The 13,672-nt window shown below is 38.7% G+C and overlaps 1 protein-coding gene across 1 annotated transcript in view; it reads left to right on the top strand.

The window, feature by feature from the left end:
• The window catches only part of prdm10 (PR domain containing 10), a 40,768-nt gene that overhangs the window by 24,630 nt on the left and 2,466 nt on the right, over window positions 1-13,672 (top strand). The window contains 7 exon segments of the mRNA NM_001347687.1: window positions 2,006-2,116; window positions 3,849-4,049; window positions 4,130-4,276; window positions 5,757-5,927; window positions 8,933-9,070; window positions 11,305-11,476; window positions 11,559-11,659. Of these exon segments, the coding sequence (NP_001334616.1) occupies window positions 2,006-2,116; window positions 3,849-4,049; window positions 4,130-4,276; window positions 5,757-5,927; window positions 8,933-9,070; window positions 11,305-11,476; window positions 11,559-11,659 (1,041 nt within the window).

Below are 13,672 nucleotides of genomic sequence, written 5' to 3'. Positions count from 1 at the left end.
TAACCCCGATTTTGAGCAGACAAATGCCAAATCGGTGCTCGTTTATGTGAGTGACAATCACACTGTGTAAACTATCAAAGACGTGATCTGAGAGAATTGCAGATAAGTCGCCGACACCCATGAGATATTTGACATGTTAAATATCTGGAGCTGACAGCGATTCAAAGTCAGGCTGTGTGAAATGTGTTCTGATTAAGGGCGTACTCACACTATGCCATCCGTACCATGCCCAGGCCCGTTTCCCGGATCGTTTGAGAAGTGTGAGTGCGCTGAATCGGGCTCAAGCACGGTTCACTTGGCCGGCCCTGGCCCGGTTGGAAGAGGTGGGCCTGAGCGCGGTTCACTTGGGCTTTGGCGCAGTGCGCTTGTGTGTGAGTGCAAAACGCGCCAAAGCCCGAAACTGAAAGCGAGACATGACTTTTAAGGGGCTGTTTCATATGGATTAATTAATCATTCTTACTGTTCAGTGAACGCAAACTGCCGTAGTTTATTAAAGACGAGAACTCCTTACAGCATGACAGCTGCGCGGCTTCAGCAGACCTCCTCCTGCAGCACGAGAGCATTATGATTATGAGCGCCAAAAGAATCTGCGGTGAAATATCTGACTGCGTGTCACTGCATCCCTAAGGACGTGTTTGGCGAAATATTTGACTGCATGTCACTGCATATCAAACGACTGAAACGATATAACTAGAGAAATCTCCACTGGGCTGCTGAGTGAGAGAGTGCTTCTCACTGAACAGCACAGCAGCGATGACTTAAGCGTGCCAAGGCCCGATTGTGTGTGAGTGCGGGCTGTCGGGGGAGACGGGAGGCGGGACAAGTGTGCTTTGCCCCGGTTCGAGGCAACTGTAGCTAGTGTGAGTATGGCTTAAAAATAACATCGGCGATCACCTACAGCCAATGAGAGAGAAGCATCCATTAGTATGGGTACCTGCAGGCCAGCGGGAAGTTGGGGGAGAAGTTAAAAGGGCTTCTTGTTGGTCTATTTGGACCCAGGAAAAGGAGGAAAACTAGTGTAAATTTGGCAGGAGCACCCGTGTCTGTTTGACGTGTTATCTGAGCAATACCACAACCGAGACGAAAAAAAAAAAAGTTGAGGAGAAATTGCTAATTACCTTCAAAAGCCAGGTGAGCAAATATGTAAATTTTTCTACCCCACTAAAGGCTTCTTTCTCATTATGTAGTTAATGACAAAATATGTACTTCATGACTTCTCACGTGTGTTTGGTTGTGAGACGTAGTTTGCTGACTGAGACAAAGTTGTCTGCCATTCTTCCTATTGTAAAGTCATGCAGTGTGAAACCCCATCGCCGAAGCATCGTGCAGTGTAAACACAGCACCGACAGAATGCTAGCCCAGTAAGTCATGCAGTATGAAAACATCTGTGACACGACTACTTTGAAAATCGTGCAGTTTGAACTCGGCATGACTTGTTTCTTTTCAAAATACTAATTCTTACTTCAGAAAAATAAAACAGTTTGCTACTAAACTTTAATAAAACTTTTTAAAGTTTAAGTTTGATTGAGTTTATTTTTCATGGGTAAAATTAAAACAGGTTGTTATAGATAAAAAAGACTGGTCTTAATTTTGCTTTATTACAATGAGAGACCGGCGACGCGGTGGCGCAGTGGATAGTGCTGTCACCTCACAGCAAGAAGGTTGCAATCAGAGACCATATAAATAATAATTGAAGTAAAATACCTACCCTTTTAAGCTTTACTGAGTAAAATGGGAATTTTTTTTTTTAATAAATAATAATTAAAATAAAAAAATATCTAAAAACACCAATAATAATAATAATAATCATACACAATCTGTTCTTGCATAGTATTGTCTTCTTCTTAAAAAAGATCAATATATTTTTTTGGGCTAGAATTAACATTGTAACTCACAACTAGATTAAGTTTTGCAATGTTTAGTGTCATCACTAAATGACACTTAATGTTTAGTGAAATCACTTGGCTATAACTCACTCTATTGCTGTATTTGTGTGTGTGCGCAGGTGAATCACCTGTCTAAACGGCATCCTGAGATGCGACTGGAGGAGGTTCCGGAGCTGACGCTGCCCATCATCAAACCCAACAGAGATTACTACTGCCAGTACTGTGATAAGGTTCCGTCTCTTTGGTCTTCACGGTTACTCTTTTTTTACTCACAATTTTGCATTAAACCGTCTTTGCAAGATCATATTTTATCACAAATGTAAAAATTATTAGAGGTTTATATAGATATTAAAATATATTACTTTTGAATAAATCACCGTTAGAAATTTCTAAGTAATTGGGAATCTTCATGGGATAATTTTACCAAAATAACAGTAAATTAGATTATAAAATAATATTATGAAATATATATTTATTTTATATTATGATATACTTTGTATGTATGGGCATAACTTCCTTTATAGATTTTTTTTTAGGATTATGATTGCAGTTTCATAAAATACTTCATTTGCATATGAAATCCTTTTTTCTGTATGCAAGTTTGTCACCCAGTGATTGAACTAGTTATTACACGCCTGGTTCAAAACACACGCCAGCACAGGTTGCCAGATTGACACCACCAACATATGAGTGATTCAGCATGTACATTTAATAATGTTAATATGTATTAATTACATTATAAAGCTTACCATTTCGCTAAAGTGCAGTGAGTGCACTATTCTGTGCTTCTGAATGGCTGTATTTAAATTTCTACCATGTTTCATCCGGTGCAAACAGCCAAAATGTTTATCACTGAAAATCTTATCACGTATCATGTTATTAGGACACAGGCTTACAGTGTAACCTGCTCACCTAATGTTTATATTTGTGATATTTACATTATTTGCTAACTAATAACCACCTCATGTGTAACTTTAAGAGCTTTCTTCACTGAATAAATAAATTACAATTGGCTAAAGTGGCAGTGTACAGGTTAAAGGGACTAAAACAAAGACATGTTCTGGCACGTAACGACAAATTTCAAAGCAGAATATCTGACTATAGCATTGTTTTTCAGATAAACAAGAATCTCTCTCCCCAAAATATATACCAAAAACACAACCACTAAGAATTAACAAGAAAATATGATTTATTAACAGAAATAAGGAGCAAAAATAACATCAGGAGGGGTCAGCCAAAATAAATGACAATAAACCAAGCTAACTAAATTAGATTAAACTTCCCTAGAAAACAAATAAAATAAAATACAGAAAACTTACCTCCCTACTAACAAACACAGGAGAAAACGAAAATAACAAATAAGGCACCAAACCTCCCTACATGCTCCAAGCCCGACAGGGAGACAGTAAACTGGGTTTCAATCGCCGGTTAAAAATTAACACAACGGCATCTCAATATACAAGCAAACACTCATGGGATCACATTCTCCACTGAGTACAAGCGGGGAAATCGAGAGAGAGCGGGGAGCCATCGAACCCATGTTCTCTGCAGGTTTTTATAGCCGCCGCCAATCATGGTCCGTCCCAACGTAATCCGCTGCACCTGCGAATACTTAGAGTGAGAAAGAGAGAGAGAGCGAGAGAAAGAGAGAGAAAGAGCGCGAGAGAGAAACCACACACAAGCCTACACTACACTACTCGTAACAGTTCATTAGCATGTTTTTTAAATATATGCAAACATATTATGGTATTTTTATGCTTTAGATGAGTCTAAAACTTACAGCACCTTCAAAAACTGTATCATGACATTCCATGATTAAAAGCCTTTTCATTTTTGTTTGCTACTTTTTGACATTTAATCATTGTTAAGAAAAATAATTTGTACTCATTTCTTAAATATAAGGTCGTATGACTATTTATAAATAGTAGATTTAGTCATATTGTCCTTTCTTTATCTGTTCAGGTGTATAAAAGTGCCAGTAAAAGGAAGGCCCACATTTTAAAGAACCACCCCGGAGCAGAGTTGCCCCCAAGTATCCGGAAGCTGCGTCCGGCAGGGCCAGGAGAGCCCGACCCGATGCTGAGCACACACACACAACTGACAGGCACCATTGCCACCGCTCCGGTTTGCTGCCCGCACTGCGCCAAGCAATACAGCAGCAAGGTACAGAAGTCCACACTAAGGTGATGCATGTGTGAATCTTGACTGATGCAATTGTCCTAATATATGCCTTTATATTGTAGACAAAAATGGTCCAGCACATCCGTAAGAAGCATCCGGAATATCAGTACAACAGCAGTAGCAACATCCAGGCTCCTCTGGCTGCTACGGTCATCAGCAGCACTCCTGCTGTCATCACTACAGATGGCACCACTGCGGAGGCTGTGGTGGTGAGTGAAAAACCAAATAAAGCTTAAATTTCTTGGGGTCCGTTCTTCGTACCTCGCTTAAATGATCTAAGATGATTTGGCAGATCCTGGATCTTTTCATCTCGATAACTGATCTCTCGCTAATTTGGTTCTTCAAACGAGTTCGCGAATCAGATTAGAATGTCTGGATAAACTGATCTGAGATCGCCGCGTGTGTTGTGAAGGACAGATCTATCGATCCTCGAAATCATGATCAGCAATGCAACGATTGGCTGACGGCACAGCTGCGTAATGACATCATCTGATTAATATTCAATTATCCATGTGAGCAAAATTACGTCAAATTAGCAGTAAACGGTTTGTTAAATATGACACGCAATAACCTTCCACATTTGTTGTGAGCTGCAGGCTTTACACTTTCATGTGTCAAGAGTATTCATCATGTATTTCAATGCAAATCAATGTATTTAGTTCTACATTTAGAAAAGATTTTCTTTATTATAGTAGCCGTTTTTTAATTGGTGTAAAGAATAACTGGTTGTTTACAAAAGCATTTTCATATTGGTAAAGGCGTCTGCAACTTTTGTGAAGCATCAAATCACTGGGATTTAACTATCAAAACATGTTCATGACTGCATAAATGTGTTATTGCTTTAAAAAAGTCACATATTGTTCATGTTTATTATCCACAATTTGTACTAAGCGATCTAAAAAGTTCATATCAATAAGTTTTCTCTGTGCACCACCAGGTGGCAGTCTTTGTACTTTCATTTCGAGAGTGCAGCTTGCATAAGTTTCATTAATATATATACCTTTATTTATTTTATTAATAACTATTACTTTATATATATAGTTTAAAAATATTTACTCTTTTCCCAAGTGTATATAACTACTACTGTAGGAAAATATCAGAACTCGGTACATACTTTCTGTATTATATTTGCTTGAACTGAGCCGATCTAATCCTGTTTATATGAATTGAACCTGCTCCCGATCAGGTTTAAGCTAGCAGAACTGTTGCTATGACAACAACTCTCGGATTAGCTTTGAAGAACAAAACGATCTTGGATCGTGTCAAATCGTCAATATCCAAATCCAGCTAACTGAGTAATCCACGTACGAAGAACGGACCCCTGGTCTTAAAGGCTGTCTATAAACTAGTGTGCTCCAAAACAATAGGAAAACACAGATTTAGAAGATCCAGGCGTTCAGATGTAGCATTTCCATACCTCCGTTAATGTGGAATGTTTATGATTTTTATGATATCATCAAATCTACTGTCCAATCAGATGCCCTTTAGTATCTGAAACATTATACAATAACTTGCCTAATTACCCTAACCTGCCTAGTTAACCTAGTTAAGCCTTTAAATGTCACTTTAAGCTGAATACTAGCATCTTGAAAAACATCTGGTCAAATATTGTGTGCTGTCAACATGGCAAAGATGAAAGTAAAACAAAACAAAGTGCTCTGTCACCATCAGTTTCTGTCTTTGTCCTAGACGACGGACCTGCTGACTCAGGCCATGACGGAGCTTTCGCAGACTCTGACCACAGACTACCGCACCGCACAGGGAGACTTCCAGAGGATCCAGTACATCCCTGTGTCTCAGGCGGGAGGAGGTCTGTCCCAGCCTCAGCACATACAGCTGCAGGTGGTGCAGGTGGCCCCGGTACGAACACACATACACACTTTTAAAGCTTGTACACACCGGGAAGCTTTTTGTTTGCGTTTATCGTCAGCGTTTTTTAAGACGTTTTTATGGATTCAAACCTAATCGATTTTCACTGGCGTCGAGCAGAAGAGTATGCAAAATCACTCCTTGATGTTAGATGGCGCTACACAACTTTAAGCTTCTGACGCCCGCTTGTAGCACAGAAGAAGACGACAAAGTTGACACCATAGATATATACACTAGATATCGCATAGGGACCCTGAGCATGCGCCAATAGCGCCGCCACATTGATACAGTGCTCCCAGGACAAATGTCATTCAACCGCACTAGTCAAGACAGTGTTACTATGTGAAGATGCGGGACTTTAGCGCTGTCTACGGGTGTAGTAACGAGCAAACAAAGAAAACAAAGCACAAAGGCAGAACATTTCATAGGTAATATGAAGTTTTTTTCTGTTTTTGTATGTTCTGAACTTTTGTGCTAATCATGTAACTTTATTGATGAACAGTCACTTACTGCATTCACCATACGGCAAAGCATCTCCAACTCGCACTAAACACTCGGCTTATGCTAGTTTTTTTGAATAAAATCAGCAAACAATGCAAAAGAAATATGACAACGAGTTGCTGCGCTGCCAGAAACTTATATTATTGTCGGCTAACGTTAGTGAAAGAGTCGTTCGGGGGATTCATTCACAAACGAATCGCTCTCTCCGTCAGTATGAGCAGTGAAAGCAGGAGAGGAGGTGTGTTTCAGGACACGGATTAGATTAAATTTAACAGGGAGGGTGAATAGTACATTTTTGTACACACAAACACAAGTTTTTTGTCAGTAATTGCCGTGCGGTCACTGATCCATCAATGTAGAAAAGTGATGTAAAATTATAATTTTCGTAATTAGAAAAAAAAATTACATAATAACATTCAGGAAAACTCCCGATTATAGATATATGTGTATATCTCTGGCTTTGCATGGCCACAGTCCTCCACTGTACCTTGGTATCGCATTCATTTCAAAGGAGCGTTACCCTGTAGCAAGATGGCGGCGGTATTGACGCATTCCGTCCAATAGACAACAATAGGCCAGGCGACATCTAGTGTATATATCTATGAGTTGACACACTTGTTTAAGCTACTGGCGATTCGAACAAGCATGGTTCAAGTAGCAGCTCCAGCTCTAGCGCTGAAGAAATAATTATTGTTAACCAATGCAATAAGCAGCTCCTCGTTCAGATCACCTCTGGGCATCTTCTTCAATGTGCGCTTGCATTGACAGTTTTAAACTTGAGCGCCTCCAAGTGCTGTTTACTGTAACTTCAGCAGCTCCATCTACGTGATTAAAGGTATTAAAGGTTTTGACACCGCACGTCAAAACAAAACATCACGCATGAGACGTTACTTTAAAACAGACGCTTTTATGCCTGGCGTTTTGCACGTTGGTGCACAATCACATTGGCGCCTTTTATTTAGTTACAAGGCGTTAAACGTTGACAGAAAACGCAAGCAAAAAGCGTTCCAGTGTGCACAGGGCTTGGCTCTCGGTTTATTTACCTTTTATTCTCATGTGCTCCCATAACTTATCTTTCCTCTCGTCAACAAAACAAATGCCTGTTTTATTCCTTATTTGACTATAATTCAGACAAGTTGAATCAATGCATGTTGGTCTCATGGCCTAGAAATGGTTCTAGGTTTTACTAAATAAATACTCTCAGTTTGGCATGTGCTTAAAGGCCTTGAAGTGCTTTTTTTAAAATTAGCATATTATTTGTCTTCTATTTTGACATTTAAGTTGAGTAATTTCCCTGTAATGTCAATGAAGAAACCCATTTAGTCATTTAATTGGTAATTACATATTTGATTGTCTTTTATTTGCGGAAAAATGTTGAATAAGACATATAAAATGACTTTCAGTTCTCTGTGGTGTGTGATAATCTCACTTTTACTCTCTAGGAAGTTTAGTTTTGTTCATAAATGTTTTGAATTGCTCTAATTTTGAGACTATTGTTGAAAGGAAGATAAAACACGCGTCTCACGGGAAGTTTCTATGTGGAGTTTGCATGTTTTCCCCATGTTTGTATGGGTTTTCTTCGGGTGCTCCGGTTTCACCCACAAGTCCAAAGAAACGCGATACTGGTGAATTGGGTAAGCTAAAATTGCAATATCAGAATGTTTGGATGTTTCCCAGTGATGGGTTGCAGCTGGAAGAGCATCAGCTGCATAAAACATATGCTGGTCAAGTTAGCGGTTCATTCCGCTGTGGCGCCCCCAGATTAATTAAGGGACTAAGCCCAAAAGAGAATAAATGAATATATAAAAAGTGCAGCATCCACCTGGATGACTTATAATATGGGGATGGTTAGGAGGCCATGATGGACAGAGGCCAGTGGGAAAATTTGGTCAGGATGCCGGAGTTAAACCCCCTACTTTTTTTCGAAGGACATCCTGGGATTTTTAACAGCCACAGAGAGTCAGGACCTAAGTTAAACGTCTCATCCAAAAGATGGTGCTCACTGAGCAGTATAGAGTCCCCATCAATATTTTGGGGCATTAAGATCCACCTAGAGTGCATTTTGAGCACCCCTTGCTGGTTTTACTCACACCACCTCCAGCAGCAACCTAGATTTCCCATGTGGTCTTCCATCTAGGTACTGACCAGGTGCAGCCCTGCTCCATGTGAGAGTTGTAGAGAGCTAGCTCCCGGCTACAGCGCGTCATTTACAGTATGTGTGTCAGAAAAGCGAAAATATACACTGCTTTCCCAACTCATACTTGATTTATCCAGTCATATGTGTGGCATTTGGATATTCTGATTGGTTCTGTACATTTTTAGAGGCTTTTTGTCTTATAAACGAAGGTTTCTGTCAGTGAACAGGCATTTCTGATTGGGCTGTGGCTGGGCTTTACTACGTTTGAAGCTAAAGTATTTGATCAACATACTCAATGTGTGGATTTGTACATTAGCGATAGATCTTTGGTAAATCTTATTTGTGATTGTCATTGCAGGCGTCTTCTCCTCACTCTCAGCACTCTACAGTAGATGTGAGTCAGTTGCACGATCCTCATAGTTACAGTCAGCACTCCATTCAGGTTCAGCACATTCAAGTGGCAGAGCCCACAGCGGCAGTGCAGGCCAATGCACAGGTGAGCAGCTCTTGTTTTCCTTCTAGTGCAACATGCATATGTATATTTATGTAATGCACACCTTTCATTGCCAAATTATTGAATTCAGGAGTTCAAATGGCCACAGGGGGGTGCACTAAACATCCAGATCGATTCTACAGACATCTGTGAAAGTGCAGTTTGCTCTCAGGAGCTCAGTGCATTTAACTGTTCTACGTGATCAAGGGGAGCATTTTTAAATTCTCTTACAATGCTATAGTAAAGCACTTGAATTAAGCACTTGTTGTGGTAATTCTATAGCTGCTTTGGTAACACAGCAACTACAGAAATATGCACAAATTAGACTATATATCGTAATACAATACACCACAGTTTACAGTAGTAATAAATAGGGGTCTAACGGATCACAGTTGCTCCATGATTCGTACAGATCACAACCATGGTTCAGAACACACGTGAACACACGTGGCCCGTGGATTAATACATTTTGTTTTACTTGTAGATTAATCCTAAACTTGTAACGATCACAGAGAGATCGCATCATTTAAATAACATGTATGAAAGCATTTAGGCTTTCCTGTAAAATATAATGATGACGGAAGGAGTTGTGGTAGGGTTTTTGGGATGTGGTGGGTATCTTAGAAGGTGTTGGTTATTAATTTGTGGGTTATTAAAGGCGTTTTCTGTCACTACTCGTTTAGCTTGCATTAATGCATTCAGTGGAAGCTGCATGATTAATCATTAAAACATCGGGATCTTAACACCCAGGCAACATAAATTATAAATGATGGTGATTTGCATATGTTTATTAACCCTTCGAATCGCTGCATTCAAATCTGTGTTGGAAAAATGTAAAAAAAAATCTCGAAAGAGATTAAGTGTTCAGTCTTTTGAGTTAGTTATGAAGTTACAAGTTAAAATCACCATCATGTGCATTTAGCGACGCTCAAAAATGGAAGTTGTAGGCAGCAAGTACATCCAAGGGTGGACTGGCCATAGGGAGACGGGCAATCTGGCCTGCCACTGTGACTCTGGCCTGCCGCGCACTACCTAACGCCTACCCTCCCTCTTCACTAACCGATCATCAGCCCTCCCCGCTCTTAACTTATTAAACTGATTTTATTTTATTTATCTGATTATTTCATAATTTTATTTTTACATTTTTTTTATATGATATTGTAATGAATGGAAAGCAAATTACATTTGTTCCTTTTTTGGCTGATCTGAAAAAAAAAAAAAAAAAACATAATGTGAACCGACCCGATCTGTGTGATTTGTAATCTGTTACACCACTAGTAAAAACTAGTTTACTGTAATATTAATTGCAGTTTGTCAATTCACTATAGTTTCTTTCCTGACTTCATTGTGTTAAGTGAAAAGTTTGGTGGTGGGAGGATTTTAGTGAGGGGTGTTCTTTAGGGTTGGTTTGGCATCTTAGTTCCAGTGAAATCTTAATATTTCACTAAAAGAAAACATTGTGGACAATTTCATGCTCCCCAAACTCTGAGAACAGTTTTGTGATTGCGCCTTCATGTTTCAAAATGATTGTACACCAGTGCATAAAGAGATGTTTGAGGAAGTTTGGTGTGGAGGAATATGACTGGCCTGCACAGAATCCTGATGTTTACCTGACTAAGCACCTTTGGGATGAATTATTGAAGAGACTGTTAGCTAAGCCTTCTTGTCCAACAGTTTCTGATATCCCCATAAACACACTGTTAATCATTGTTGAATATCTTCCCTTAAGATTTGATGCTGTTATAGCTGCAGTGAGTGGGCCCATTTCATATTAATCCCTACTTATTGAGATTAGGATGTCAATAATGTTCACGTGCATGTAAAGGCAGATGTCTCAAAACCCAATATAGTGTAAATGCATCCCAATATATGATGCAAAACATTTTTGCTGACAAACAAATGGGAATAAACGTAATATTTTGATCTTATCAGGGGTTCTGTTGGGGTTGTCCACTATTTTGTACGCATAGACAACCAAAACATGTTTAGTATATTCACCTTTAAATAAATACAAGTTTGTGAATTCCTGGAATGTTCTAGATTTACTTTTCACATTTTTCATACATACTATTTAATGTATTATGATCAGAAATAATATAGTTTTATTATCAGAGATATATTATAAAGACTATTATTAATGAAATTCTACATTTACATAATTATGGTAGAAAATACAAGAGTTTTATATTTCTGTTCACGATCACTTCTCCTTTTAACACTTCCTACCATCCAATCAGGTGTCAGGTCAGCCTCTAAGCCCCTCCTCTCAGCAAGCGGCTCAGGAGCTGAGCACAGCCCAGTTGACACCGGTAACCCTGGCTCAACAGACTCTACAGACATCATCCAATCAGACGCAAGGAGCCACACAACATGCCTACCTGCCCAGCAACTGGAACTATAGGAGTTACCGTGAGTATCTTTAGCAGAAGCATCTGTTTTGGTCTTTATATTAATCTGTACATATGATGACAAGATCACGTTTCCCTCTCAGCCTCTGAGATCCAGATGATGGCTCTTCCTCACACTCAGTATGTGATAGCTGAGGCCAGCACTCCCGTCACAGCAGCTGTTAACAGCAGTCAGGTCAAAACGGTGAGTCTGATTAAATGTCTGGGCTCTATATGTAGGACAAATTCTGGGTATAAGTTCAGATGACCAGATTTAATTACATTCTGAATCACAAGATCTTTATTTGATTCTCAATTACATTCGGTGAATACCAGAGCAATTGATATGTCAATAAAATTAGCAGTGAATGAGTACATTCAACTGTTTAAATGCTAGAAATTCATGTTTTTTCAAAGTCAGAGACCACAGGAATCCCATTAAATATATCTACAGACACACACTTACTACTAGATTCTAAATTCAACATATATTAATAGAGCTATAATAACATATTCCTTTAAGAGCAGTAGATTTATTTCATTCATTTATTTTTATTAATTATTAATATGAAACTGTGTATTATTGAGCTGCTGTCAATTTAAAGGGCACTTATGATGAAAATCATCTTTTGTAAGCTGTTTGGACAGAACTGTGTGTAGGTATACTGTGTCCATGGTTATACTGGGGTGATATAAACCCAATAAGTCTCTTTTTTTAAAGTTTCCTGACGTTAAAAAAGAATCCAAATCCCTCCTGTTTTGATGCCCACCGCACTGTGACGTAGGAGTTTGGTTTCCCCGCCCACCGACGTGCGCAAAGCAACTGGGATTAAAAGATCTGTTCAGCTCTCTGTGATCATCAGTCATCATCAAATGTGATCAAGAATGAGTTTTACAAGTTTAAAACTTTTTTGAAACCGTTCATGTTTGTATTGAATTACAGCGATTTTGCCATCTTTATCACCACAGCCACATGTCAGTACAATTATGAAAGAAGATGCTTTAATCCCGGTTTGTGGACGTTAAATCAGATTTATTTTGTACATTAACTTAACGGATATCCATATTTGCTGTGCAAAAACAGTGGAAAGTTAAATGCGCATGTTGTGTGTGTGTCCGCTGTGCAGTGTAGGGTAAGTTACTTTAAAAAAGTAAAAGATTATAAATTACTGATTACTACTGGAAAATTGTAATCAGATTACATTACTAATTACTTCATGTAAAAAGGAATCAGATTACTAATTACGTTAAATTTTTTTTAAAAACATAAAATATAACTATAAAATACAAAATATACTGCAGCTCATTCAGAGATTTAATATTCACTGAAAAACATTACCATGGATTGATTACAGCAACTTTATATATTCAAAAGACTTAAAAAGATTGCCCAAAACTTGTGTGGTTTGGTTTGTTCAGTGTTTTTCTGAGGTAATTAGTCTACCGAAATGTGTATATTCCATAATATGAAGCTAATCGGTCAGTTCTTGTCACGTGACTCGCGGTTTTCAACCGAGAGCGCCTGGAAAATACGAGCGCATGCAGTATGCGCTTCCAATATATGCGTGCGTGCAAAAGACGTGTTAAGTGGCTACGCTTCTTTTCACATTCTGAAAGGTACCTTCACTCCCGATCCTGAACAAAAATGTAATTTAGCCTGTTCAGGCTGAGTTCTGCCGCCCTTATTTTTGCACCGGTGTCTTTCTTGATGATGATTAATGTCGTAGAATGCTTTCGGTTCTAGTGCTGAACAAGTTGCTGGTCGAATATATATAGACTAGAAATAGACTGCATTTTACAGCAATATTTTTGTTTTTACGCTCATTAAAATCAAAGTAATGTCTGTATTTGCACTTGAAGAAGCAACCACTCTCAACGACAACCATTTCAGCTCACGTCCTCCAGCAATTTGTAAGTAACGCAATTACATGGACTTTAGTAACTGTAATCAAAATTACACAAATTTAAAATGTAATTCGTTACATTACTGCATTCCTCAAAATTGTAATTGGAATACATTAACGTCTTACTGTGGAACGCGTTACACCAAACTCTGTGTGTGTCTGTCTGTGCGTTAACTTTGTAACAACATCGTGTCTGACTCATCGTCGCAGAAAGCCTTGAATTAACTCCACAACAAATACATCAAAGTAAATAATAATAAATATTGTTATATTGTATTTACATTAAACTACTATTATTTTTTTTCATGCAAGGG

This window comes from Danio rerio, chromosome 18 (genome assembly GCF_049306965.1).
Source record: "Danio rerio strain Tuebingen ecotype United States chromosome 18, GRCz12tu, whole genome shotgun sequence".
Lineage (NCBI taxonomy): Eukaryota > Metazoa > Chordata > Actinopteri > Cypriniformes > Danionidae > Danio > Danio rerio.
The sequence above is the reverse complement of the archived record's forward strand: the minus strand, read 5'-3'. Positions and strand labels throughout refer to the sequence as shown.